Source organism: Carcharhinus amblyrhynchos, chromosome 22, assembly GCF_965287045.1.
Source record: "Carcharhinus amblyrhynchos chromosome 22, sCarAmb.v2.hapA, whole genome shotgun sequence".
NCBI lineage: Eukaryota > Metazoa > Chordata > Chondrichthyes > Carcharhiniformes > Carcharhinidae > Carcharhinus > Carcharhinus amblyrhynchos.
The window spans coordinates 13,095,053-13,122,467 of NC_137345.1; the positions used below are offsets into that span (position 1 = coordinate 13,095,053).

General features: G+C 43.9%; 1 protein-coding gene across 1 annotated transcript in view; it reads right to left on the reverse strand.

Moving 5' to 3' along the window:
- LOC145357158 (uncharacterized) overlaps window positions 1-16,820 on the reverse strand; it is a 41,735-nt gene extending 24,915 nt beyond the window's left edge. The window contains exons 1-3 of the mRNA XM_080210315.1: window positions 16,765-16,820; window positions 15,827-15,963; window positions 1,242-1,318 (exon numbers count right to left, since the gene is read on the reverse strand). Of these exons, the coding sequence (XP_080066441.1) occupies window positions 1,242-1,318; window positions 15,827-15,963; window positions 16,765-16,820 (270 nt within the window). The remainder of the gene's footprint in view (window positions 1-1,241; window positions 1,319-15,826; window positions 15,964-16,764) is intronic.
- Between the last annotated feature and the right edge of the window lie 10,595 nt (window positions 16,821-27,415).

A 27,415-nucleotide genomic window follows, 5' to 3' on the forward strand; every position in this document is an offset into this window, starting at 1 on the left:
GGAGACAAGAGAAGCCTTGATTTTCTCATTGCAGAAGTTCAGAAGAGATTTAATTGAAGATCTTATGAGTTTCTTTTTATTCATTCGTGGCACATGGCTGGCCAGCATTTATTGACCAATGTCTAGTTGCCCTTGTTCAGAGGGCAGTTGAGTGTTGCTGAAGCTCTGGAGTCACATGTAGGCAGACCAGGTAAAGATGGTAGACTTCGTTCCCTAAAAAGGGTAAGATGGGTATAGAGGGATATGGGCCAAATGCAGGCCATTGGGACTAGCTTAATGGTAAAAACTGGATTATGTGGATAACGTGGGCCGAAGGGCCTGTTTCCATTCTGTAAATCTCAATGACTCTAAAGACATTAGTGAACCAGATGGGTTTTTCCAATAATCGACAATAGTTTCACGATCAGTAGATTCTTAATTCAAGATTTTTTTCTATTAAATTCAAATTCCACCATCTGCCGTGGTGGGATTCAAACCCGAGTCCCCAGAACATCAGCTGAGTTTCTGGAGTCCCTTTTGATAAAAGTAAGCAAAGGGAATTGTTTTCCCGAAAGGAAGCATCCCAACACGTCTGTGTGGGTTTCCTCCTATAGTCCAAAAGACGTGCTGGTTAGGTGCATTGGCCATGCTAAATTCACCCTCTGTGTACCCAAACAGGCACCAGAGTGTGGCAACTAGGGGATTTTCATGGTAACTTCATTGCAGTGTTAATGTAAGCCTACTTGTGAAAATAAATAAGCATAAAACTTCTGGGTTCCACCAGGCATCACTCCAGGTTAAAACAGCAACCTCTTTACACATGTACAAGTTCCAGCCAAGTTGTTTGCTGTCCCGTATGTAGCCATAGTCTTACAGTACAGAAAGAGGCCCTTCAGCCCATCTGGTCTGTGCCAGTTCCCTCACATGGCGCTACCCTTTAGTCCTTCAGTCCTCGCCTCTCATGATGTTGCTAATCACTAATGATTCAGCTGGAATAACTCTCTCAAATCTTGCACGTAGATTTGTGAACTCCAAGTTAAAATTTACAAACTACGAATGCTAGAGAGAAAAAGATAACCTTCGCGGGGAGGCCAACCAGTTCAAAAGTCAATAGTTGTGACAAGGCTTCCCTTTCCTTTCTTGTCAGTAGGTGGCGGCCATGACACAAGTAAAGCTTTGAATCATCAGTCTGCTGAGTTGCAGAGAAACCTCTCGGTGAGATTACACCAAACTCCAGGCTGTTGAAAACCATTTTCCCTTACCTTTTTTGACAGCGATGAGTTTGGCAGTGTGGAAGAATCTTTTGACACTATGTCTCGAATGAGCAACTGAGAAGTCTCTGGAAGCAAATAATAATTTGGACAAATTATGCTTCCAGTTATTAGTCATCCCATTAGAACTTCACAGGTTAATAATGATACTTGCATAGAATCGGTTGTTGACATTTTTGTATTGAAACATAGAAGATAGGAGCAGGAGACCATTCGGCCCATCGAGCTTGTTCCACCATTCAACACGAACATGGTTGATCATCCAATTCAATAGCCTAATCCTGCTTTCTCCCCATAAGCTTTGATCCCATTCACCCCAAGTGCTATATCTTAGCTACCTCTTGAATACATTTTGGCATCAACTCTTACTCTACAACATCAACTTATGTGATGGGCAAAGGAGAGATATTGAACTAAAGTTTAATTCAATTTATTCTTTATTAATAATCCTCAATTGTTTGATAAGCAGATTACTTTAAAATGGTTTCCATTACATCCTAACCTTATGACTAGAATCTAAATACGACCTATGCATGAAGAACTGGCTAGGTTTGGTCTGATGACTGAGGATCCTCTCTGAGTTCCGAGGGCCCTCTCTTCGCAATGGTGAGTCTCAGGTCTTCGCCGATGATGCTTCTGATGATTCAGATGTTTTCACCAGTCTTCCAGGACATCCAGTTTCCTGTCTTTTTTTAAAACCTTTACAATTCTGAGCTCATTTGTCCAAGGGTCGTGTAAACTGGAGACATCTGTTTCCATTGTTCTTCTTATCAATCTTATTTTATGCCCATTGCAGCTACCAAGGTTGAATGATTCTTGGCACCAGAGTGCTCAGTCAACAGTCTAAGCTTACTTCATCCTTTCACAGCGATCCATTCAGATATTTACTGTAAAGTTAGCATAATTTCCCAACATGCTTGTCAAGCTTCTACTGTTAATCATGGGGCCATGGTTACTCACAATGCCACACATTCACAGCCAGTAGCACTTTACAATGGAAGTGATGGACCGGGAGTAGGAAGATGTTAAGGTACAAGGCTAGGTGGTGTGTTTTGATGGATATCTGTAAGGAGGGGAAAGCAAAAGTGGGGCAGAGAGTTTAGCAAACAAATTCCAGACTGCAAGGGCACCACTGATGGAACAAAAAGTGGAGGGGGGGGGCGGTGGTGGCAGGGGGTGGTGGTGGTGGTGGGCAGTGCTGGGATTCACAGTTAGACCTGGGTGGGAAGAGAAGACTGCAAGTCAATTAGGAAAGGACAGCTGAAGACAACTCAGGTAGGATGGAACAAGGGCTAGGAAGGTGTAATGAGCTACAGGAATCAGTAGAGATGGACAAAGGAGGTGAGGGCTTTGAGTGGTACTTGAAGAGGGCCATTCTTGAATCCAAAACAGAGCAGCTACAGTTGTGCAAAATATGCACTATAGATCAGGCATTTTTGTAAACTTGCTGCTTAGCCCAGAATCATATTCTTATCAAGATATGGGCAAGGGAAGACAGCAATGCTGAATGGCCAATAGTGCCCTCAATGGGTGGCTGGAGGCTTAGTCTCCATTATAATGGATCCAAGATGGCGGCCTTCACACAAATGGATCACTTCCGTGCTGCCGTCAGTCGTAACTTGCAACATCCTGGGAGAAAGGTTTTAATGTTCCTGTTGGCACCTGAGCAAGCCTATGAGATATGGCATCAATAACTATACAACTGAGTAGCACATTACTGTAGCAGTCACTGTTTTAAACCACCCTGACATAGCATTAATGCTAGAAATATTGCAACAGTCTTTATTGCCTCTGTCGTGTTATTTGTTTTACACTGTGGAGCAGATTCCACAGTGCCACCCACATCGGCTCTTAGAGCCAGCAGACAGTGTTTAGTCTATCATCTGCCTATCAGTGTTTTTACAAGTTAATCAACTCTTTTCACTCACAATCAAAATGGTCATAGTGTAAAGTTGTAACCACTGTAAGACTGTAAACAACGCAGATCAGATCATTCAGCAGAGCGGACTGGAGCCCACCACAACCAGGTAGGCTGCAGGGTCATACAAATCAGCCTGTTAATTTAACCTCTTTTCTGTTGCATCCAACCTTTATGCAGAAGAATGTCAAAATTAGTCATTGGTTTCCAAAATCCCTGATCCTGCAATTGTCGCAAACCCAGTCGATGTTACTACATGACAGGAAGATCTCAGAATTGAACCCTAGCTGGAGGGACAGAGTCACTGGACTGCCAATCAGCTTTTAACAAGAAACTTTTATTATACATTTAAATACATACAATGCTCCTTTACTCCCCCTTGTCTTCACAAATGTACACGGATTTCAAGGATAACACCAATGACATAATATATCTTGTGCTATAATGCTCTCAGTAAACACAAGTCCCTGTAACCCAACAGGCTAACCAAAGTCAAACAACACCCCACTCTGAACCCCAATGGCAAATACCACTCAATCGATCTTCTGTGGATTTCTCCTCAAATTCTCTCAGATAATTGTCAAACAAGCTTTGCCAAACTCCAGTTTCAAAATGACACACTTTCAAACAAGGCATTCTCTCAGCTGTTTTAGCAAGGATTTTCTCCAGGTTTTCCAACTCTCCTTTGCCTTGAATCACTACACGCAGCCAAACTTCCACATAAAACTCTGCTACTCCGTCCCCAGCTGAATACTATTGTTTCCAAAGGCTGAAATTCAGGACACCAAACATACAATTGCTGCAAATGTCTGTTTTTTTCCCCCCTTGCCAACTTCACCCAGGTCTGCACTTTCAGCTCTGTTTTTAATTTCAGTGACCAATACCCCGTTTATGGCAGTTCCTCTTTGTTCCTTTAACTTCAAACTTCCTGGAAACTCCTAGTTTCTAGAACTTTGGTTACTCTGGAGCTTGCTTTCATGCTTATTACATAATCATGCAGCCTTTCTACTTCTAGCAGAGCTGAGACTGTTCCCTCTATAGCTGATCTCCAACTCCCTGAAATTTCAGTTTAAAAAGATCCTCAAAATTGCTCTCCACCGAAAAGGTGCCCCTGGTTGCTAAGCAACATCTCATTCTTTCTCTACACTTATGTTTATTTTTCCCATCGTAAACCCATCCTCTTGGCACAATAGAAATACAGTTTGAACTGAAACTAAAACTCCCCGTACGTGCAAACACCTTTTTTTTCAAACATGAATCTAACTAGAGTTGTACCCTTTCCTCCAGAAAACACTGAATTAAACCCACTTACATTTATATCTTATTTGACAAAACAAAGATGGACCACTTAAACTATCTCTGTTTCCTAACACAATACAACATTGGCATGTTTTGTATTTAGTAGGTACTGTTAGAACAAGGTGTTGTCCCACTGGGCTCTCCATCAAATTCCTTGTCTTCACATGTCATGGATTTATACTCAGAGTTGCTTTTGGAGGTGCCAGCTTTTCTCTGAACTATTTTTGAAGTTTTTAGTCAACAATTGGTAGACTACCATTGACATCAATAAACTGCAGTCAAGGATAATTGACTGCAGGTTTGCACACACTCAGTTGGAAAGACCTCACACGTGATTCACTTACAGATAGGTCCATTCTACTTATTTTTTCTCTTTCGAAAGATTTCTTGTCTTCATCTGGTCAGACATGCGATGAAAGCTCACCACCATGCTGAAGATTTGACACAAGCGACTTCCATTTCGTCAATGTGGCATGTTCTCTCACGGAGATGCTCAGAATCACAAACTTGTCACAGCATAGGAGGCCAAAAGGGAAAATGCTGGAAAGTCTCCGCAGGTCTGGCAGCTCCCGTAAGGAGAGAAAAGAGATGAAGTTTCGAGTCCAGATGACCCTTTGTCAAAAAGAGGCCACTTAACCCCTTGCATCTGTTCTGATTTACAGTGTACTTAGTGCCATTCCCCCGACTTCTCCCCTGCACATCCTTCCTTCTCCGATATCATTCCAATTCTCTCTTGAATGCCTCAATTGTACCTGCCCTCACCACACTCTCAGGCAGCTCATTCCAGATCCTAAAGCACTCGCTGTGTGAAAAAGTTTCTCCTTCTATCTCCAAAGCTTCTTAAACCTGTGCCCTCTCATTCTCAATCCTTCCACCAGTAGGAATGGTCTTTTCCCTATTCACTCAATCCAAACACTCATGATTTTAGATATCTCCATCAAAACTCCTCACAATCTTCTCTTAAAGGAATACAGTTCCCCAATTTCTTCAATCTACATTTACTTTGAAGACTCGGGCCCAGGTTGACAAGAGCCAAGGTTTAAGTGGTTTGTTTTTAATTCATGGGATATAGGCATCGCTGGCTAGACCCGTATTTGTTGCCCACCTCTGTGAGCAATAGGTAAAGATGTTGTTAACACATATTTGTAGAGCATAGAGAAATAGCTTGAAGTTAAATAGATTGGATATAGTTAGGCATATTGATAACCCACTTTATGGAAACAACTGTGAGTTTAGTCACAAACATAGGACATAGGGTTCGATGCTGCTAACACAGCAATAATTAGGGATAATAAAAAGACTGCCTGTAATGTAGAGATAACATCAGAGATGTGATGTGCAGTGAAGCATACACCACATCCTGCAGGAATGTAAGAGGCCCACGTTATAAAAAGCAAATGGTCTGCAAGATGTGTTGTTTCTACAACTAAGCATAAAAGGGGAAAAAGGTCACTGAGATGGTTGGGACAGCAGTGATTAAGTTGGCAAAGGATTGATTACCGCCAATCTGAACTGGACATGTAACAGTATTGGATAAGATGGATGAGTTTGCTAATGCACTCTTGTGATAACAGGAGACATTGTTAGATGGGATAGGAACTTAGGGCACCTCGAGCCAATAGGAGAATGTCAACACATAGATGGGACAGGGACCACCAATTAGGAGAGAACATCACATTGCAAAGCCATCACAATGCTTGTAAAAAAGGTATAAAATGTGCTGTAAATCTATGTGAGGTGTGCCTATTTCGCTAGACACCCGGTCTTGCAAGAACGTCAAATAAAATCTTGCTCCTTCAGAACTTGACTTGACTAAATTGTTTAACTGTGAGCTGTGTTTCTCACAATTGGGGGCTCGTCCGGGATCCTAACATCCCTGGTAGGGAGGTTGCCGGTGGCAACTGGGAAGACGCGTCCCGTTCCAAATTGAACGGTCCCAGGTGCTCATCGGTGGGCTTCTCTGCCACTGACTGTTAAGAATCCTAGGAAAGTTGTTCTGAACGAGTAAGTGGGATACGATAGGCACCGTCGTGTGGTCGGGCAACGCTGTGCACGGACCAAGGTAAGAAAAGTGACTTTTAAGTATTGCCTTGGCGACCGGGTCGTGGTCGGTAAACCATGGAAAAATGGGGGTAGTTGGAAGAAGTCCCCCGGGAAAGGTGTCAGGATTGGGGCCCCAGGTAACATCCCTCCAGAAAGTCCGTTGGGAAGGATGTTGGAAGGTTGGAGCACTAGTAGCTGTACTAGGGATAAAAACAAGACGACAATGAGAGGATATTGTTGTCTTGTTTGGGTGAAAGAAGCAATCCGGAGTCCGTCTGTCTTCTGGCCAAAGTACGGATCGGAGGAGGATTGGGTTTGTCATATTCTTAATGAATATGTGAGATAGAAGCAGCCGGTGTCCCAGAAAGGAATTGACTATGCAAGTTGCTGGATAATGTTAATTTCGGGGCTGCGGGGGAGGTTATGTGATGAGGAAGCAGAAAGAGTAGAGAGAAGTATGTCAGTGGAACTGGGAACCCTGACATAGGCTTTTACTGAGGTGCGGGGTGAACGCTAATAGCGGTTATGTATTTGGAATTGTGCATGACTATATGACTGTTTGAGAGAGAAGGGGATTTGTCACGGCATGGGGCACCCAAATCAAACAGGTCAAATTTATTAGAGGCCAGTGAGCTCCCACCAGTAAAGGGTTAAAAAAAGAGACAAGCAGGCTGACTCTGTATGGTACAGAGAGAGAGAGAGAGAGAGGGTGTAACTGTGTAATTGAGACCCTCAGGTGATGTAATAGATATAGCCAATCAAAGTGAATTGCTTTAAGTTTAATAAATTAGGTAGGGATCGGACAGAGATTTGAATTCTGCCAAGTGGGAAAGGTGGCATTACATTGCATCTTAAAGTTGTAAGGAGAGTTAACCAGTTAGGCAAACAGTAGATTTGATTTTGTACTTGCCTGTGTTGGTTACAAAGGCAGAGCTGTAGAAATAATTAAACATGTAGATTGCACATTAGAATGCTTTCAGTATTTCTTCGTGCATCTGTGTTCCAAGTGATGTTTTGTTTTATTGTACCAGAATTGTAAGAATGTGCAAGGGTCTTGATTTAGTGAGGATATTTAAAGGTGATAAAAATAAATCTTATTTTGGATTTTCTGAATCAGGCTTTTGTTAAATAAACTGCTGTACTTTGACTCACAATTGGATTCTGAGGTATCTTTACCTACAAGAATTGGTGCTGAAACCTGGGATCTGTTTACGGGTCCGGTTGAATGGCCACAACCGGAGCTCCGGAATAGATTACCGAATTTAAGGGAGTGAATCAAAGTACAGTAGGTGCTCATCTGTGATGAAAGAGTGTGAGTGTGTGAGAGGTCTGAGCTGAGCACGTGCAGATAAGGAGGCGTCTGTCTTTACACCTAGCCTTAGACCAGTTGTGGAGAGGGTAGCCCCCTACGCGAAGTTCAGAAGTTTGAAGTGAGTGTAAAGGCTAGAAAAGGATGCCTGGGATGTGATGTTCAGACGTGAGTAAGAAAGAAAGCCGGCTTAATAGTGTGAGCTTAAGGGTGTAAGCTCACGAGTGTAAGCGGTGGTACGGAGGGGACTGATCACCCCTGATAGGTATCACCGGACTGTGATAAGAGCGACCTAGGGGTGGGATCCATTTCACCCACTAGATCAACAATGGAAATGATTGGGAAAAAAAAAGGACGGAACTAAGATAATTGGAATTCTCTTAGTTTGAATTAATTAAACAGGTTTAAACTGGATTAATTGAACACATCTCAGTCTTGGGTAAAAAAATTGGGCTGACGACAAGGAGAGAATTGAAACGTCAGAATCACAGATTAGAGAGTTAGAAAAGAGAAACCAAACAAAGAAAATAGCAGTATTGTTAATACATCAGTTAGCTGGACTAATTGAACAAGTAGTCACTTCCACTAAGAAGTGGAGTGGGGATAAAAAAAAAATTCAGAAAATAGAAGGGTGGAGTGAGAAGCCACTTGATGAATTGTTAAGAGAAGCACAGAAGGTATTTGTGAAGAGAGATAATGAGACAGAGAAACAGAAGGCAAAGATAATGGTAGCGACCGTAGATGAGATTGTGAGAAAGAGGGTAAATCCCCTAACTGAGGAAAGGACACGAGGGTATCAGTATGTTGAACGGAAGGTGCGCGGAAGTAGAAAAGGTGGGGCACTAAAAGGTGGGGTAACACAAAAAACCCAAAAGGGGTGTTATCACTGTGGAATGGTTGGACATTTTAGAAGACAGTGCCCTGAATTACAAAGAGAAGAGAGGGTAGTCCCTCTCATGAGTATGGATGAAGATTAGGGAGGTCAGGGGTTCCTACCCCCAGGAATCCACCGGGAACCCTTGATAAATCTGCAGGTGGGTCCCCAACAAGAAGATGCGGTGTTTCTGGTGGATACGGGGGCCACTAGATCCTCTCTGAATTATATACCGAGAGGAATAAAGTTAATCGATAAAAAAATTAATGGTATCGGGAGTGAAAGGGGAAGGTTTTACAGTCCCCATGTTTGAACCGATTATGCTTAAATATCAGACTGAGCGGATAGAGGGTCAACTCTTATACATACCAGCAGTTGGCAGTAATTTATTAGGCAGAGACTTAATAATTAAATTGAGTTTGGCAATTGGAGTAGAAAAGACCCAATTAACAGTAACCATTGGCAGTATTAACAGACGAACAGGAACAGCAAATAGACCCGATAGTCTGGGCAGGGGAGGAAAACCGAGGGGGATTAGACGTTCCTCCTCTGCAAATAAATTTAAAAAAAAAGGAGAGACGGTGTGTGTTAAGCAATACCCTATACCTTTGCAAGGAAAACAAGGATTACAGCCAGTAATTGAAGGATTGGTTAGAGATGGACTGTTAGAACCCTGCATGTCCCCTTATAATACCCCTATATTGCCTGTAAAGAAGCCTGATGGAACGTACCGCCTGGTACAAGACCTAAGGGCCCTGAATCAGATAGTGCAGACACGACACCCCGTTGTCCCTAATCCTTATACTTTATTAAGCAAGATTCCTCCTGATCATGGATGGTTCAGTGTAGTAGACCTAAAAGATGCATTTTGGATATGCCCACTGGTGGAAGAAAGTCGAGACTTATTTGCTTTTGAGTGGGAAAATCCTATCACAGGACGGAAACAACAGTTCAGGTGGACAGTGCTCCCACAGGGGTTCACAGAGTCCCCAAATCTTTTCGGTCAAGTCTTAAAGCAGGTGTTAGAAAGATTTAAAAAGCCTGATGAAATCACGTTACTACAATATGTAGATGACCTACTAGTAACAGGAGGAGGAAAGGAAAAGGTAATAGAAACAACAAATAGCTTATTGAATTTTCTGGGACAACAGGGATTCAGGGTGTCAAAGAAAAAGCTGCAGTACATAGAGAAGGAAGTTAAATACCTTGGACACCTAATCAGTGAGGGAAGGAGAAGAATAAATCCAGAAAGAATACAAGGAATCCTAGATCTAAATATACTACGGACTAAAAAAGAACTTAGGAGGTTCTTGGGATTAGTAGGATACTGTAGATTGTGGATCAAAGGGTACGCACAGAAAACTAAACAACTATATTTGAAACTGTTAGAAGAAGAACCTAATGTTTTAGAGTGGACAGAGGATCTAAGCTGATAATAGAAACGAAACTCCCTTGGACTAAGTGCTTACCAATAGCACTTTTGCATATTTGTACACCTCCTCGAAAGGATTTGGGTTTATCCCCCTATGAAATGCTATTTGGACTGTCTTATATGGGAGCAGTCGGGGAGTTACCGGTTCCTGAAATGAATGATCAATTTGTAAAGAAATATATACTGGGCCTGTCCTCCTCGATATCTTCCCTTAGGAAACAAGGATTATTGTCGCAGACTCCAGCCCTCGACTTCACGGTACATACAATTCGACCGGGAGATTGGGTCCTGGTAAAGTCATGGAAAGAAACTAAGCTGCAACTGGAATGGGAGGAACCATATCAAGCACTCCTAACAACTGAGACAGCAATCAGGACTGCTGAAAAGGGGTGGACACATCATACTAGAATCAAAAGGACTGGTAAAACCTCCAGATAATTCCGACACGTGGAAGGTCGAACCAACTGAAGAACCTTTAAAGCTGAAATTTAAAAGACTCTAAATAATCAATTTCTAGTAGCGGCGTGAGCGCGGGAAAGAAACTGTTTTGAATAAGTTCTCTCCTAAAAGGTAACGAGAAAGGGATAGAATGGAAGGGGTAACCTGGATAATGCTTTCCTTCCTCTTGTCTCAGAAAGTACTTACAAGTATGGGATATAATTTAGATAAATTAGAAAAGGAAAGGAAAAATACTATAAGCTCAATTACGATTCTGGATCTCCCTACAACACAGGTGGTAGAAACTGACCTATGTTCTTTGGTAGTGTGTGGAGATCTGGTGAGCCAGCGAAAATATTCGGTAGAATCCTTACAATTTTATGCTGATGGAAAATATCCTTGGGGTGGACTCCCTTCCATAATATCCCTTCATCAGAAACATATGCAGTCCAGATCAGAATGCTTAGACAAGAAATGCAATCCTATATATATATAACAATAAAAGGGACCAAATGGACCAACAAAATAAACGGTCCAATTCTAGATCCTAAGAACCTCTCCCGGTACTCCATAGCTGGTGGACCCTTCCTTACGGTTAATTGGACCAGAGACTATCAACTGCACCAGGCAGTATTTAGAATCAGGGTAAAGGAGGGAGGAAAAGACAGCAAATTGAAATGCTGTTTCCAAATCTATGTAGATAAAAATTTGAAAACACCCGACCGAAATGATCAGGTTCCCCAAAATGACCCAAGGGCAGTAAGAATGGTAGAAGTAAACAACCTAAAACAAACCCTTGAAATAGAGACTGGGTATGAGGAGACCAATGCCTGGGTAGAATGGATCAAATACACTGTAAAAAGCTTAAATAAAAGCAATTGCTATGCCTGTGCGTCTGGGAGGCCAGTGGCCCAAATAGTACCCTTCCCTCTGGGATGGAAACGCGACAGAAGAGGTATGGAGTGCATGTTAGCCCTGTATCAAGAAAAGGAAGCATGGGGCAATCCGAACTGCACATCCCTATCCCTGATGTTCCCTCCCGTGGAAGCAAAGAACTTAAAAACTCCCCCTCAGTTTCTCACTGCTGTTGTGAATCACACTTCATGTGTGAACCGACAAGGGGCAGAGTTAACTCATAATATGGGGGAGTTAGAATCATGCTCAGAGATCAGGAGCATTACAGAGAACGGAATGGGAGGGAACTATTCATCATTGAAAATCCCCAGAGCAGATATATGGTGGTATTGTGGAGGAAGGGTACTGAGGCCAACTCTACCCCCCCAGTGGAAAGGTACATGTGCAATTGTCCAATTGGCTATACCATTTACCTTGGCATTTGAAGAATCAAAAAGGATCAGGAAAAATAAGAGATCAGTGATAGGAATTTCTTTTGATGAAAAGATATATCTAGATCCCATAGGAGTGCCTCGGGGAGTCCCAGATGAATTTAAAGCTCGAAATCAAATTACAGCTGGGTTTGAATCCTTGTTTTGGTGGGTGACAATAAATAAGAACGTAGATTGGATAAATTATATATATTATATACAACAGAGATTCATTAACTAAACCAGGGATGCTGTCAAGGAGTTGGCGGAACAACTAGACGCCACTAGTAGAATGGCGTGGGAAAATAGGATAGTCTTAGATATGACGTTAGCAGAAAAAGGAGGTGTATGTGTAATGTTGGGGGGAAAGTGTTGTACCTTTATCCCAAATAATACGGCTCCTGATGGCTCTATAACCCGAGCCTTACGAGGACTAACAACCTTAGCAGAGGAAATAGCAGAAAACTCTGGGGTAAACAACGTATTCACTGTCTGGTTAGAATCCTGGTTTGGAAAATGGAAAGGAATGGTGGTGTCAGTACTAACTTCCTTAATAATAATGGCAAGGATATTGATAACCGTGGGATGTTGCATAATCCCCTGTGTAAGGGGACTGGTCCAAAGGCTTATTGAAACAACACTAACAAAGAAAATGTCTACGGTAGATCATGGAGAGAGAATGAATTTATTGAAAATTGGAAATGAACTGAATGATGAAGTAAATAAAATAGCAGAACAAATGCTCCAGGAATTTGAAATGTGAGGATGGATGGATGTGTCAACAACAAATTAAAAAGAAAAGGGGGGAATTGTGAGCAATAGGTAAAGATGTTGTTAACACATATTTGTAGAGCATAGAGAAATAGCTTGAAGTTAAATAGATTGGATATAGTTAGGCATATTGATAACCCACTTTATGGAAACAACTGTGAGTTTAGTCACAAACATAGGACATAGGGTTCGATGCTGCTAACACAGCAATAATTAGGGATAATAAAAAGACTGCCTGTAATGTAGAGATAACATCAGAGATGTGATGTGCAGTGAAGCATACACCACATCCTGCAGGAATGTAAGAGGCCCACGTTATAAAAAGCAAATGGTCTGCAAGATGTGTTGTTTCTACAACTAAGCATAAAAGGGGAAAAAGGTCACTGAGATGGTTGGGACAGCAGTGATTAAGTTGGCAAAGGATTGATTACCGCCAATCTGAACTGGACATGTAACAGTATTGGATAAGATGGATGAGTTTGCTAATGCACTCTTGTGATAACAGGAGACATTGTTAGATGGGATAGGAACTTAGGGCACCTCGAGCCAATAGGAGAATGTCAACACATAGATGGGACAGGGACCACCAATTAGGAGAGAACATCACATTGCAAAGCCATCACAATGCTTGTAAAAAAGGTATAAAATGTGCTGTAAATCTATGTGAGGTGTGCCTATTTCGCTAGACACCCGGTCTTGCAAGAACGTCAAATAAAATCTTGCTCCTTCAGAACTTGACTTGACTAAATTGTTTAACTGTGAGCTGTGTTTCTCACACCTCTAACTGCCCTTGATCAGAATGGCTTGTTCTGCCAGAGGGCCATTTAAGAGGCAACCACAATTCTGTGGATCTGGAGCCACATGTAGGCCAGACCAGGTAAGGATGGCAGATTTCCTTCCCTAAAGGACATTAGTGAACTAGATGGGTTTTTATGACAATCAACAATGGCAACTATTCGACTTAATTCATAATTTTTTTTATTGAATTCAAATTTTGCCATCTGCTGTGAACTTGGGTCCCCGGAGCATTACCCTGGTTCTCTGGGTTATTAATCGAGTGACAATACCACTATGCCACCCCCTCTCTTGTGTAAGGATGCAGCAAAACATAACTATACAGCTTCTAGTTCAGAGCTCTAATGAGCTCCAAATAAAAGTAAGTTAGCAAATATACAAAAATCAAACACACAATGTTGGAAATATCCAGCTTGCAAACAAAAGCAGGTCACTTAGCCCTTCAAGCCTGTTCTCCACCATTCAGCCCGTTTACCCAGTTTAGTTCCTTGAGAGCCTCAACTATCAACAGCATGTTAACCTGCAACTGGAAAAAGGCACAGGTTAACATTCTGTCAGAGCACCAGGTGTTGACGCAAAACATTAGCCTCTCCCTCTTCCCAAATCCTGAGGGATCTGCTGTGCTGTTTCCTGCATTTCCCATCTTTGCTGATGGCAAGCTTCCTATCCAAGTTTCTGGTTTGAGATCTGGACCCAGGTGGGAAAAATATTCTTTAAGCATGACAAACACTAGTGAGGAAAAAAATAGACCAGATGCATGCGCGGCTGGGGAAATGGTGTGTGTGTGTGTGTGTGTGTAGGTGTGTGTGAGATTTAGATACATTCCTGTCACAAACAACCAAATGTCCTCCATCACCAAGTCTGAACGTGACTAACATCTAAACCTGTCCTGAGATTAGAACCATTTAAATGACATTATCCTCAGGGAATTCTGTAGGATCCGTGCATCTTTTGATAGTCGGTTTCGATCAATAACTCCACAAATCTTGTTCACGAGTAACTATACAGTTGGAAAGCTAAGCAGCAAAGCACGATGGTTAGGATTGTTTGCAAAATGTTACGGTATAATTAATTGTAGCCTTGCTCATGCTATCGCATGCATAATGAGTTCAGCAGCCGTAAAAGGGGGAGTGAGGTTAGGCAGCCCAAGCTGGGCTTTTCTAACATAGAAACTAGAAGCAGGAGTAGGCCATTCAGCCCTTTGAGCATTCCCCACCATTCATTTTGATCATGGCTGACCATCAAATTCAATATCCTGATCCCATATCCTTTAGCCCCAAGAGCTATATCTAATTTCTTCTTGAAACATAAAAGGCCTCAACTACTTTCTGTGGTAGTGAATTCCACACATTTACCACCCACTGAGTGAATAGATTTCTCCTCACCTCAGTCCTTCAAGGTTTACCCCTTATCCTGAAACTATGATGCCTAGTTCTGGATTCCCCCACCAATGGGAACAGAGTCATGGAACCCTACAGTGCCGAAAGAGACCATTCAGCCCATCGAGTCTGCATTGCCAACAATCTCACTAAGGCCCTCTCTCCATAACCCCATACATTTACCCTGTTAATCCCTCAGACATTAATAGACAATTTAGCATGGCCAATCCACCTAACCTGCAAATCACTGGAATGGACCATTCTTTCTGAATCTTCCCTGGTCTAACCTGGATTTACAGGAAACAGAGGTCAAGTGGTATCCTCCATGAATAAAGATATATCTATAAAATATAAAGACGTAACTTCAGATGAAAATTAGCTAAACATTAGAACATACAAACATGACAACATGCATCGCCACCTGTTATGGTTGCAGCAACCTTGGCCCTTCAACATATAAAAAACAAATAAAAGCTGGAATCTGAAACCAAAAATGAGAAAATGCTGGAAAATCTCAGCAGATCTGGAAGAAGAGAAAAGAGCTGACATTGCGAGTCCAGATGACCCTCGTCAAAGCTAATAGTTATGCTAAGGGCAGTCCAGAGAGAGAACAACGAGTGCAAACGGATGGGAGAGAGGTAAAATTGAGAAAAGAGAGGAAAAGGGAAGCAAAGGGGGGATAAAGGGGAACCCTTGCTCTTTTTTAAAAGAGTGCCATGGGATCTTCACACCCATCTGAAAGGGAAATAGAGGTTTAACGTCTCAACTGAAAGCTGGCGTCTCTGACAGCGCAGCACCGAGTGTTGGTGCTCAGGTCTCTAGAATGAGTCTTGAACCAACAACCTTCTGACACAGTGATAGGAATGCCACACTCTGAGCCGTGGTGAATGTTACTGGTAAAATTAATGCTCAATATTTTAGAACAATGGAAAACAATCTCTAAACTAAACCAGATTTAAGAAATACAGAGTGAAACAGAAATTATCCCCTTACCCTGTTTGGAGTCCCGGGCAGGTTTAGCAGTGCTGCTTTCGTGGTTCTTGTGTGGAGAATTACTGCAGGATTTGACTGGAGTTTTCTCAGGAGGAGCCAGCTTTTTAGCATGATGGACTGGCTGTTTCTTGTTCTCCCTGTGATTAAGGTATGGAAAGGGAGAACCAGTAAGCGAACTGCAGTAAACAGTCTCCTATCTTTGTCCTCAATATGGATCCTACTCCCAATCTTCTCAACATGGACCCTACTCCTAATCTCTGCCAAAGCTACTTCCTATCAGCCAGTCAGGGGAAGCAGTTTAAGTTGATTCTGTGGGGAAACACACAAAAGAACAAAGAAAATTACAGCACAGGACCAGGCCCTTCGCCCTCCAAGCCTGCACCGACCATGAAGCCCAACCTAACTAAAACCCCCTACCCTTCCGGGGACCATATCCCTCTATTCCCCTCCTATTCATGTATTTGTCAAGAAGCCCCTTAAAAGCCACTATCGTATCCGCTTCCACTATCTCCCCCGGCAGTGAGTTACAGGCACCCACCACCTTCCGTGTACAAAGACCTGCCTTGTACATCCCCGTTAAACCTTGCCCCCTCGCAACTTAAACCTGTGCCCCCGAGTAATACCTGCTCCTGTTGCCACCTTCACAACAATCAGTCAGTCAGAATTATTCAAGCCTGTGTTACCTTTAGATTTGACTCTTGGCTGGCCACCTTCCAGGAACTAGAGGGCATCCAAGGCTCTGCAGTCTGGGCCTTAACTTGCACCAGATGCCATTCCTCTGTCACCCCCATGCTCACTGATTAACATAGGCTCCCAGTTAAGCAAAGTCTATTTTAAAATTCTCACACTCCCCACCCCCAAAACCCCTCCCAGCCACCAAATCCCTTTATGGGCTTGACCCTCCATAACTCCCTAGTACCACATCCCCTCAACAGTACCTGCACACCACAAATTCTGGAGTCTTTCTTTTAATCATTCCACCACTGGTGGCCATGGTTTCAGCTGTCTTGACCACAAGCAGTGGAATTCCCCCTCTCTGCCTCACCAATTCTCTCCTTTTCCTCCGTTAAGACACCTCTTAAAAGCCTACCTCACTAACCAAGCTTTTGAATGTCTGACCTAATATCTCCTTGAATGGCTCAGTATCATATTTTATTTTGTAATTCTCATGTGAAATACCTTGGGTTTTTTTTAAACATTAAAGGCACTATATAATTAAGTTGTTGTTGCATGAGCACACATCTCGATCAACCAATCCACAACATAGCTTCTTCGCAAATCACACCGCAGCCATTCTCTACAGCTTAATTCCACTCATTGTGTAGAATCATACAGGAGGCCATTCAGTCCACCATGACGGTGCCAGCTCTTTGGTAGAGTTCTCCAATTGGTTCAACGCTCCTATCCTTTCTCCTGCAATTCTTTTTGCCCCTTCAATTTTATCTGTTCTTTCATGGGATGTGGTTGTCGCTGGCAAGGCCAGCATTTGTTGCCCATCCCTAATTGCCCCTGAACTGAGTGCTCCATTTCAAAGGGAAGTTAAGACTCGGCCACATTGCTGTGGATCTGAAGTCACATGTAGGCCAGAGAGGGTAAGGATGGCAGATTCCCTTCCCTAGGGGGCATTAGTGCCCTTCAGTGTGGCTAGCACTGCTGCCTCATAGATTCAGGGATCTGGGTTCCATTCCCACCTTGGGTCACTGGTCTGTGTGGAGTTTGCACATTCTCCCCACGGCTGCATGGATTTCCTCCGGGTGCTCTGGTTTCCTCCCACAGTCCAAAGATGTGCGGATTAGGTGCATTGGCCATACTAAATTTCCACTTTGTATCCGGAATGCGTAGGGATTAGTTGGGTAAATATGTGGGGTTACAGGGATAGGGCCTCGGTGGGATTCTTGCCAGTGCGACCTTCTGCACTGTAGGGTTTCTATGATTCTAGTGAAGCAGGTGGATTTTTTTAACCACAATCGACAATGATTTAATGGGAATTCCAGAATTAATAATGAATTGAATTTAAATTCCACTCGCTACCATGGTGGGATTTGAACCCATGCCCCCAGAGCATTAACCTGGGTCTCTGGATTACTAGTCCAGTACACCACCATGTCACTCAGCAAATATTTATCCAATTTCCTTTTGAAAATCACTTGTCAATTACTTACCCAATCATTAAGGATTCCAGGTCACACTGGTTATTTTGCCAATTACTTAAATGTGTACCTTCTGTTTACCACTCTCCTGATAGTAAAACCAGCTTTCTTTATATTCCCACTCATCCCCTTGAAGTTTACCAGACCCTCCATGAAGCAGCAATCATCATCAAACTGAACCTTTCCATGTCCAGACACTGCTTTACATTTCTTTCCGAGTCATCAGAGCCCAGCTTTTCCAGGAATGTGGAGCGAAGCGTCTCTGAGAAATCTATGGAAGTGCTTTGCACTGGGAGCAAAACCACCGTGCTCCCCTTTTTAGTGGCACTAGCCGCCGTAATGGCATCTATAAATGCCCAAGGTGAATGTCAATGAATGGCTAGGGAGAGTAGGCTGATGGAGAGGTAGGTGGGTTGGGGGTGACGAGTGGAGGGTTCAGAGGTGGCAGGAGTGGAGGTCGCAGTTGGGAGTGATTGGGGATCAGTTCAATATTAGCCCAGGAGCTTTTCCTCTCTAACATTCCCTGGGTGATCACTGTGCCCCAAGTCCTGCAGAACTGTCATGCCTCTGATTCTAGCTCAGAGTCAGAAACGTTCCTGGAGGGTTCTGTGGAGAAAAGGAATGGCCCATCAGAAGTTCAAACTTCCTGAGCAATTCCCAGGAAGGTTAGCCTGCCAGGATTTCCATGGGCTGCATCCGATGACAAGGGGACTAGATGAACTGAATCTCATTGAGAACAACAGACTAAAGCCCCTTGCAAAGTATTTATCTTGACAGAGCAGTGAACATCACACAGACTGGAGAATCTAACCCGATTGACCAAGCTTTCCAGTCCCGAATGGCATGTTGTGCTGGATGTATGATGATGGTCACATTGGACAATGGGCTCTGACGCACAATAGGCTGTGACTCGCACATGAAAGATAAACACTGGACTCAAATATTTCACTGATGTATGCACCAGCGAAGGGGGGCAGCGGAGGGTGAGGGGCTTGTTTCACTGATGCACGCACCAGAAAGTTGGGGGGGGGGGGGGAGGTTTCATTGATGCATGCACTAGTGACTGGTGTCCCAAGGAGGACTTGGTGTCGGGAGGGGGAGACCGGAAATAATCTAGGAGGGGAGAAAAATGACAAAAGTTCAAATCCTAATCTTGCAACAATGGTGTTTGTTGAAGGCTCATGAAACTGGGAAGCTCAGTCAAGAAAAGGCAAGCATTACCCTCAAATCTTTTGTCGCGATATTAGCTGGGTTTTTTATTTGAACTTTTACATATCAGCTTTCCTTGGCTTGCTATCATTTTTCTGAGTCTGCTATTTGATCTAATCCCATTACAAGTGTCACACTGTTGGGGGTAGCAGGCTCAGGATTCAGCTCAATATTTCCTCATTGAGGTTTGAAGTTTACTTCAAATGTGCAGCATAGAGAGAGGCCATTGGGCTCAACAGATACAGGGCAGTATTTATGCTCCATGCAAGCCTCTTCCCAAACTACTTAACCTCAAACAACATATCCTTTATTCCATCCTCCCTGCTATCTTGACTAGCTTCACCTTAAATGCATCAAATCCACCACTCTCGCTTGTCGTGAGTTTCACATTCACACCACCCTTTTGGCAAAGAAGTTTCCCCTGAATTCCTGATTGGATTTATTCATGACTGTGTTATAGTTCTGATCTCCCTCACAATGGGAAACATCTTCTCTCTAAAACCCTTTTGTCTCCTTAAAATTATCCATCGGGTCACCTCGGACTTCTGTCCTCTTTTCTGGAGATAGGAGGTCCAGCCTGTTCAATCTTTCCCGATAAACATAACCTCTCAGTTGTGCGATCATCTTTGTGAATTGTTTTTGCACCATTAGAGTGGGGTTTTGAGCTAAGTCTTTGCAATACCTCACGGGGACTGCAAAGGACAATTAATCGCTAATCCAAAAATGTGCAGGTTAGGTTGATTGGCCCTGATCAAAAATGCCTCTTAGTGTCAGGAGTTAAATATGTGGAGTTATGAGGATAGGGCCTGGGTGGGATTGTTGGCAGCGCAGGCTCGATGGCCCAAAAGGCCTCCTTCTGCCCTGTAGGGATTCTATGAATCTGCCAAATCTGGGGGCCGCTTTACAAAACACGACAGGATTTTCCAGGTGACAAGGCTTCATTGGTAAACATTACTCACCTATGGTGAACTTTGCTTTTTGCAGCTTTGACAGAATCACTACCAGAACAGTCCTCTTTCTGTCCAAGAAAAAAAAGGGTTAATTATATATTGTACATTTCAGATGATAGAACTATTATAATCCTGGAGTACAGATAGTCGCAGGTACATGCCTGCACATTTTATAGCCCACCATCACTGCTCTACCTTCTAAGCAAGGCTATTTAACGTCCCTCTTTACAGAAGATCTGCCCCCCATTACAAGGGCCGCACGGTGGCACAGTGATTAGCACTCCTGCCACACAGCGCCAGGGACCCAGCTTCAATTCCAGCTTTGGGTCACTGTCTGTGCAGGGTTTGCACGTTCTCCCCCGTGTCTGCGTGGGTTTCCTCCAGGTTCCTCCCACAGTCCAAAGATATGAGGGCTAGGGCCACACTGAATTGACCCCTGTGTCAGGGGGATTAGCCGGGTAAATATTTGGGGTTATGGGAATAGGGGCCTGGGTGGGGATTGTGGTCGGTGCAGACTCGATGGGCTGAATGGCCACCTTCTGCACTGTAGGGATGCTATGATTCTATTCATTAAAGCAGCAGGGCCAGGAACAGTAACGATTTTTCTAGGGGGTCACAGGGGCTATCCAGTAAGTGACGGAGTTGCATATCCTAGCAAATGGCAGCCAGGGTATTTGCTGAATGTCAATAGGACTGAGTGTAGCAGTTCAAACAAAATACAAGCCCGAAATGGCAAATCTTTAGTTGCCGTATTAAATTGATTTCCTTTTCAACTTTCGCATACCAACATTCTTTGCATATTTTTTCTGATTTGGACAGCTTATATAATGGTGGTTTTTGAAAATGCAACAACCCAAAACAAACTGGCAGCTCCCGACCTGTCACTGAATAATATCACCATCTAGCATATTTATCCAGGCAGATCTTAAATGGGATGTACACATCAGTTCTACTGTTAAATGAGCTAAAAGCTGCTTGAGCATCCTCCAGAGGCTGAAATGCCATTTCCTTCTTGAGCGAGCGCACGATCGTTTGCCACAACTGTTCTCCGCATTGGAATATGGAGCACATGTGCAGTCAGACAGAAGTCAGCAGCAACGGAAATCCATTGAAAAACATGCTCTGAAGAGATTGCAGAGTAGTCCTCGGCCCCGATTACCATAGTCACGCGAGGTGTCTTCCACACTTGTGGTCTGGAGACACTCGAGAACAGAAGCAATCAGCCCCGACACTCTTCCTCAAGGTCGCTGACAACCTCCGAACTTCACTACTAGTTATCTGCAGACAGATCTCAGTAGCTTCCAGACATGGAACTAAAAAGTAACTGAATTAAGTTATAGAACAATCAGTTAAATGGCACAGTGGCACAGTGGTTAGCACTGTTGCCTCACAGTGCCCAGGGCCCTGGGTTCAACTCCAGCCTCGGGTCATTGTGTGCACTTTCTCCCCATGTCTGCGTGAGTTTCCTTCAGATGCTCCTGTTTCCTCCCACAGTTCAAAGAAGTGTGCGTTAGGTTGATTGATCATGCTAAATTGACCTTAGTGTCAGGGGGACTAGCAGGGTAAATGCGTGGGGTAACAGGAATTGGGATTGTGATCAGTACAGACTCAACGGGCCGAATGGCCTCCTCCTGTGCTGTAGGGATTCTACGAATAGCCCAATCCCATTTCTCGCTCGCACAATTAATAAACATTAGCAACAGTTCAACTTTAAATCTTGATAATGTGAAGTTTAATGATCATTAATTAAAATCATTAATTTTACTCTGCATTTTATCTGGAAAAACGATGGATTGTGAAAGTTGCCTCAACACAGCCCTTGGCCAAAGCAGAAGTTGATTTTAAGTAAGTAAACCTTTGCTGATAATATTTGCTGGCCTTGAATTCACCTCCCAATTTCCCCACACTTGGTGCTAAATGTCATTAGACCAGCAGGGCAGAGCAGAGGCTCTGCACTAAGAAAATTCTGGGTAACCTCCTAACCTGCATCCAATTGACAGACAATGGTCCCAGGTCCGAGTTAGGATTATCTGGGATTTCCACTCCTGATCATTCTGTAGTGGATTCCGCTGGGACTACATGCCTGGGATGATCTGGGCTGAGCTGCAACGCTTTCCACAGTTAAGGAGCGCAGTGAAATACCACAGCGGCCGCTTAGGCAAAGTTTCGGAGGGTGTGCGGCACTCCTGCACCCTGAGTCAGTGGACAGGATTTTCTAGGCGCACTCGCCCCGAAACCCGAAAATCCCGCCCGAGGTCAATGGATCTTTACATGGTCTGCCCCTCGCTCGCTACGATTCCTATGGTGGGTGGGATGGGAAAAATTCCACCAGTGTCTTTGGAGCAGCGAGGTAAGCAAAGGAATTGGCAAGGCTTCATCGGTGTACACAATCCTGAGTCCTACCTCTGATACTGTGCAGACGAACCCCATGATGTCCCTTCCCCTCATTCCTCGATACCCAGCTTTCAGCATTGCACACTCGCGTGCGTATCACTATTCACTCTTCCTAATGGATGACACTGAGAATCACTATAGTGCAGAAGGTGGCCATTCGGCCCACAAAGCCTGCACTGAACTTGCCTGCTCCTTGCCGCTGCTGGACTTATGATGAGGAATATGCTTTCCCTGTTGTTTCTGGTCAGTAACCCAAGGAAGACTTTGACTGCGTACTTCAGGCTCTTTTTGATGACATCTTCTATAGACTATCTCTTGGCTACGGGACTGCAGAAGAGACGGAGAGAGAGAGAGAAAAAAAAACACATCATGCTTACTGCAGGTGTTGATGTAGAGATATAAAGTACTTACACTTGGCAGCTCAGTGGTTTGAGGTGAGTCTTGAGGAGCGGTTGCATAAACATGACTTGCATTTCCTGCAGTCAGTGAATCATAGAATCCCGCAGTGCACAGGGAGGCCATTCTACACCAAACACAGTCCCACGACGCCTTATTCCTGTGACCCCAAATATTTACCCTGCTAATCCCCCTGACACTAGGATCAATTTAGCATGGCCAATCAACCTAATCTACACATCTTTTGGACTGTGGGAGGAAACCGGAGCACATAGACAAAACCCACGCAGACACGGGGAGAATGTGCAAACTCCACACAATGACCCGAGGCCAGAATTGAACCCGGGTCCCTGGTGCTGAGAGGCAGCAATGCTAACCACTGTGCCACCCCGGGATTGAGAGGGTGATCTGACGCAGGTGTTTAAAATCTGAAAAAGATTCAAGGGAGTAGACAGAGGAAATGATTTCCTCTGGGGAGGGGGTGTAGGGGGTGCAGCATGTTTGAGGGGACATGAGATGAGATCTTCTTCCCCACTGCCAGAATTGTATGATCCCATTGAAAGTCAATGGACCTATGGATGGGCTGCCACATCCCCCTGTGGGGGGTCCCACCTCAGCCGCTCTGGAAAATCCCACCTATGCTTTTACCTATGCTTTAATCCAATAGAGGAGATCAGGGGGCACTGTTCCTTTCCAGGTGTATCACAGCTCGGTATGGCCCCTGCTCTGACCAAGACCACAAGAAACCACAAAGGGTTGTGAATGTAGCCATCACGCAAATCAACCTCCCATCCATTGACTCCGTCTACACTTCCCGGTGCCTCGGAAAAGCAGCCAGCATAATCAAGGACCACACGTACCCCAGACATATTCCCTTCCACCTCCTTCCATCAGGAAAAAGATACAAAATTCTAAGGTCACGTACCAATTGAGTCGACAGCTTCTTCCCTGCTGCCATCAGACTTTTGAATGGACCTACCTTATATTAAGTTGATCTTTCTCTACACCCTAGCAATGACTGTAACACTACATTCTGCACTCTCTCCTTTCCTTCTCTATGAACGGTATGCTTATCTGTATAGCATGCAAGAAACAATACCTATCGCTGTATTCCAATGCAATTCAGTGTACAGTTCTGGTCACCCTGTTATAGAAAGGATATTATTAAACTAGAAATAATGCAGAAAAGATTTACTTGGATGTTATTGGGACTTGATGGTTTGAGTTATAAAGAGAGACTGGATAGACAGGGACTTTTTTCTTTGGAGCATAGGAGGCTTAGGGGTGATCTTATAGGTCTATAAAATAATGAGGGCATAGATCTGATAGATAGTCAACATCTTTTCCCAAAAGTAGGTCTAAAACTAGAGGGCATAGGTTTAAGGTTAGGGTTAGGGTTAGGGAGAGGTACAAAAGGGTCCAGAGGGGCAGTTTTTTCACACAGAGGGTGGTGAGTGTCTGGAACGAGCTGCCAGAGATAGTAGTAGAGGCAGGTACAATTTTGTCTTTTAAAAAGCATTTAGATAGTTGCATGGGTAAGATGGGTATGGAGGGATATGGGCCAAATGCGAGCAATTGGGATTAGCTTAGTGGTTAAAAAAAGGGATGACATGGTCAAGTTGGACCGAAGGACCTGTTTCTATGCTGTAAACATCTATTGCTCCATATGATAAAAATAAATCAAATCAAATTCGCAAACAGGCAATAGAAATCAGGGATTCTCTCATGGATGCCACAGGGCACTTGGCGCTTTGAGGATTGAGATCCATAAATTTATCAGGTAGGGATATCGGGCGATTTGGAGCAAAAGGTGGAAATGCAGCTGAGGTGAACAAGAGGTGTCAGAATTTCAAGAGATTCAAATTCAATACCAATTTGTTACAGCAACTGTTATCGACTCAGGAAATCCAAAGGGATCATTGGATGAGAAGCAAGGGATTTCTCTGCGGTGAATCAGATACCTATTCCTCAACCAGCATCACTTTTAAAAATAAAAGCTCTTGTCTCATCGTCAGATTATTATTTGTGGGAGCTTGCTGTGCACCAACTAGCTGCCACGTATCCTATATTATAATAGAGGTCAGTACAGTGGTCAGCACTGCTGCCTCACAGCACCAGGGACCCGACCCAGGTTCGAATCCGGGCTTGGGCGACTATCTGTGTGGAGTTTGTATGTTCGGCCGCATGCGGAATATTGCATACAATTCTGGTCATCACACCAAGAGAAGGATGTGGAGGCTTTGGAAAAGGTACAGAAAAGGTTTACCCGGAGTTTGGAGCTATGAGGAGAGATTGGACAAACTTGATTTGTTTGTGTTTGAAGGTCGGAGGCTGAGGGGGTGACCTGATAGACGTTTACAAAATTATGAAAGGCACAGATAGAATGGATAGTCAGAGTCTTTCTCCCTGGGCAGAAATGTCAATTACTCAAGGACATTAGGCAAGTTTCTTTGTTTTACAGAGGATGATAAGTGCCTGGAACGGGTTGCCAGAGGAGGTCATAGAAGCAGTTACGATAGCAACATTTAAGGGGCATCTTTACAGGTACATGAATAAGCAGCGAATAGAGGACCACTTTGAGGCAAAAGGTCTTTAGTTTAGAAAGGTGTCATGTGTCAGCGCAGACTTGATGGGCTGAAGGGCCTGTTCTGTCCTGTTCTTTGTTCTCCTCGTGTCTGCATGGGTTTCCTCCGGGCGCTCCGGTTTCCTCCCACAGTCCGAAGATGTGTAAGGTTAGGTTAGGTGAATTGGCCATGATAAAAGTGCGAGGGCATAGACCTGGGTAAGAGAGTCGGTGCTGACTCAATTGGCCAAGTGGCCTCCCCTTCTGCACTGTAGCGATTCTATGGTTGGATGATAGCGACTTCAAAAATGTGTGACTGGCAGCAAGGGACGCCTTGAGGTCTTCCTTTCGTTTCTGTTACCCAGCATTGAGTACAACCAGTGACTCCATTTTGGCCACCTTGTGAGCTGAAACGCCATTTTGCGGCTATATTTCAGAGAATTCACGGCACATTTGCCTTCAGCCCTTGACATATAAAAAAAATTGCCTGAGACCTCTTGCTGTCTGCATTCACAGATATACATGGCCCTTGGGAGAGGAACTAAAGGCGACCAGTACAGCAAGCGTAAAATTGTAATAGGATACAAATGCACAGAAGCATATTTCAAGAGTTCAGCTCCACCACACTTAATATGCACGCATTGTACCACGTGCGTGCAATGTTCAGAGACAAATCACACAATGTGCTGGCTGTAGAATTACACACATCAGTGCACATTGCAGCCTGGAGTGTGCCATTTGAATTTTGTAAGCTTGTACAGTCCCAGCCTTCCAGCCAGAAAACCACCAAGCTGATTCCCCTCATCTCCAGCTTAAATTTCTGCCAATGTCGCCCGCCCCGAGTTTCTTTTCCCCCTCTCTGTCCCAGCACATCAGTGTCAAAATCTACAACCAACGATATTTGGTTTCTCGTTTGAACAACAGAAGCCATCCCACGCAGATCACAGCATTCTGTGTACCTTGGTAACGGGCTGTGAAAGACCTATTATAACGCAGATCATGTCCGTCAAAAGGGAGTTTATTAGTTGCCTGGCACGCTGCCTAGTTTTGCAGATTGCCAAACCTGGCAAGGAACAGTAAAAATTATGGGTACTTACTGATTGTGCTGCTGGGTACGGACATGGTCTATACTTCTTCAGATACATATTACATAGATCAGGTCAGCTAATATGGAAGTAGGCTAAAAAAAACAGCAGAAAGTCAGGAAAAATATTAAGTAATCCACTATGAACCTCAAATAATTATGTGCCTATCAATAATTACATGCATTTTCGTAATCTAAAACTCCTATCATCATAGGTCAGTTGTGACTCAGTCATACAATCCCTACAGTGCAGAAGGAGGCTATTTGGTCCATTGAGCCTGTGCCGACCACAATCCCACCCAGTCCCTAACCCCGTGCATTTACCCTAGTTAATCCCCCTGACAGTAAGTTGGTTGCCAATCCGCCTAACCCACTCATACTTGGACAGTCGGTAGCGCTCGCGTCCTGAGTCACGAGGTCCTGGGTTCAAGTCACACTCCATGGCAGGGACACAAAAATCAAGGCTGACACTCCACAGCAGTACTGAGGGAGTGCTACCTATTGGAGGTGCCATCTTTCAGAGTGAGACCTTAAACTGAGGCCCTGTCCACCCTGTCAAGTGGGCATAGAATATCCCACAACACTGTTACAAGGAAGAACAGGAGTTATTTATCATGGAATCTCTACAGTGCAGAAAGAGGCCATTTAGCCCATCGAGCCCACACTGATCACAATCCCACCCAGGCCCTATCCCCATAACCCCACTTATTTATTCTGCTAACTCCTTGACACTAAGGGGCAATTTAGCATGACCAATGCACCTAACCCACACATCTTTGGACTGTGGTCCTCTTTTAAGGTCAAACCAAATAAACAAACTCATAAAACTCATAAAACTCATAA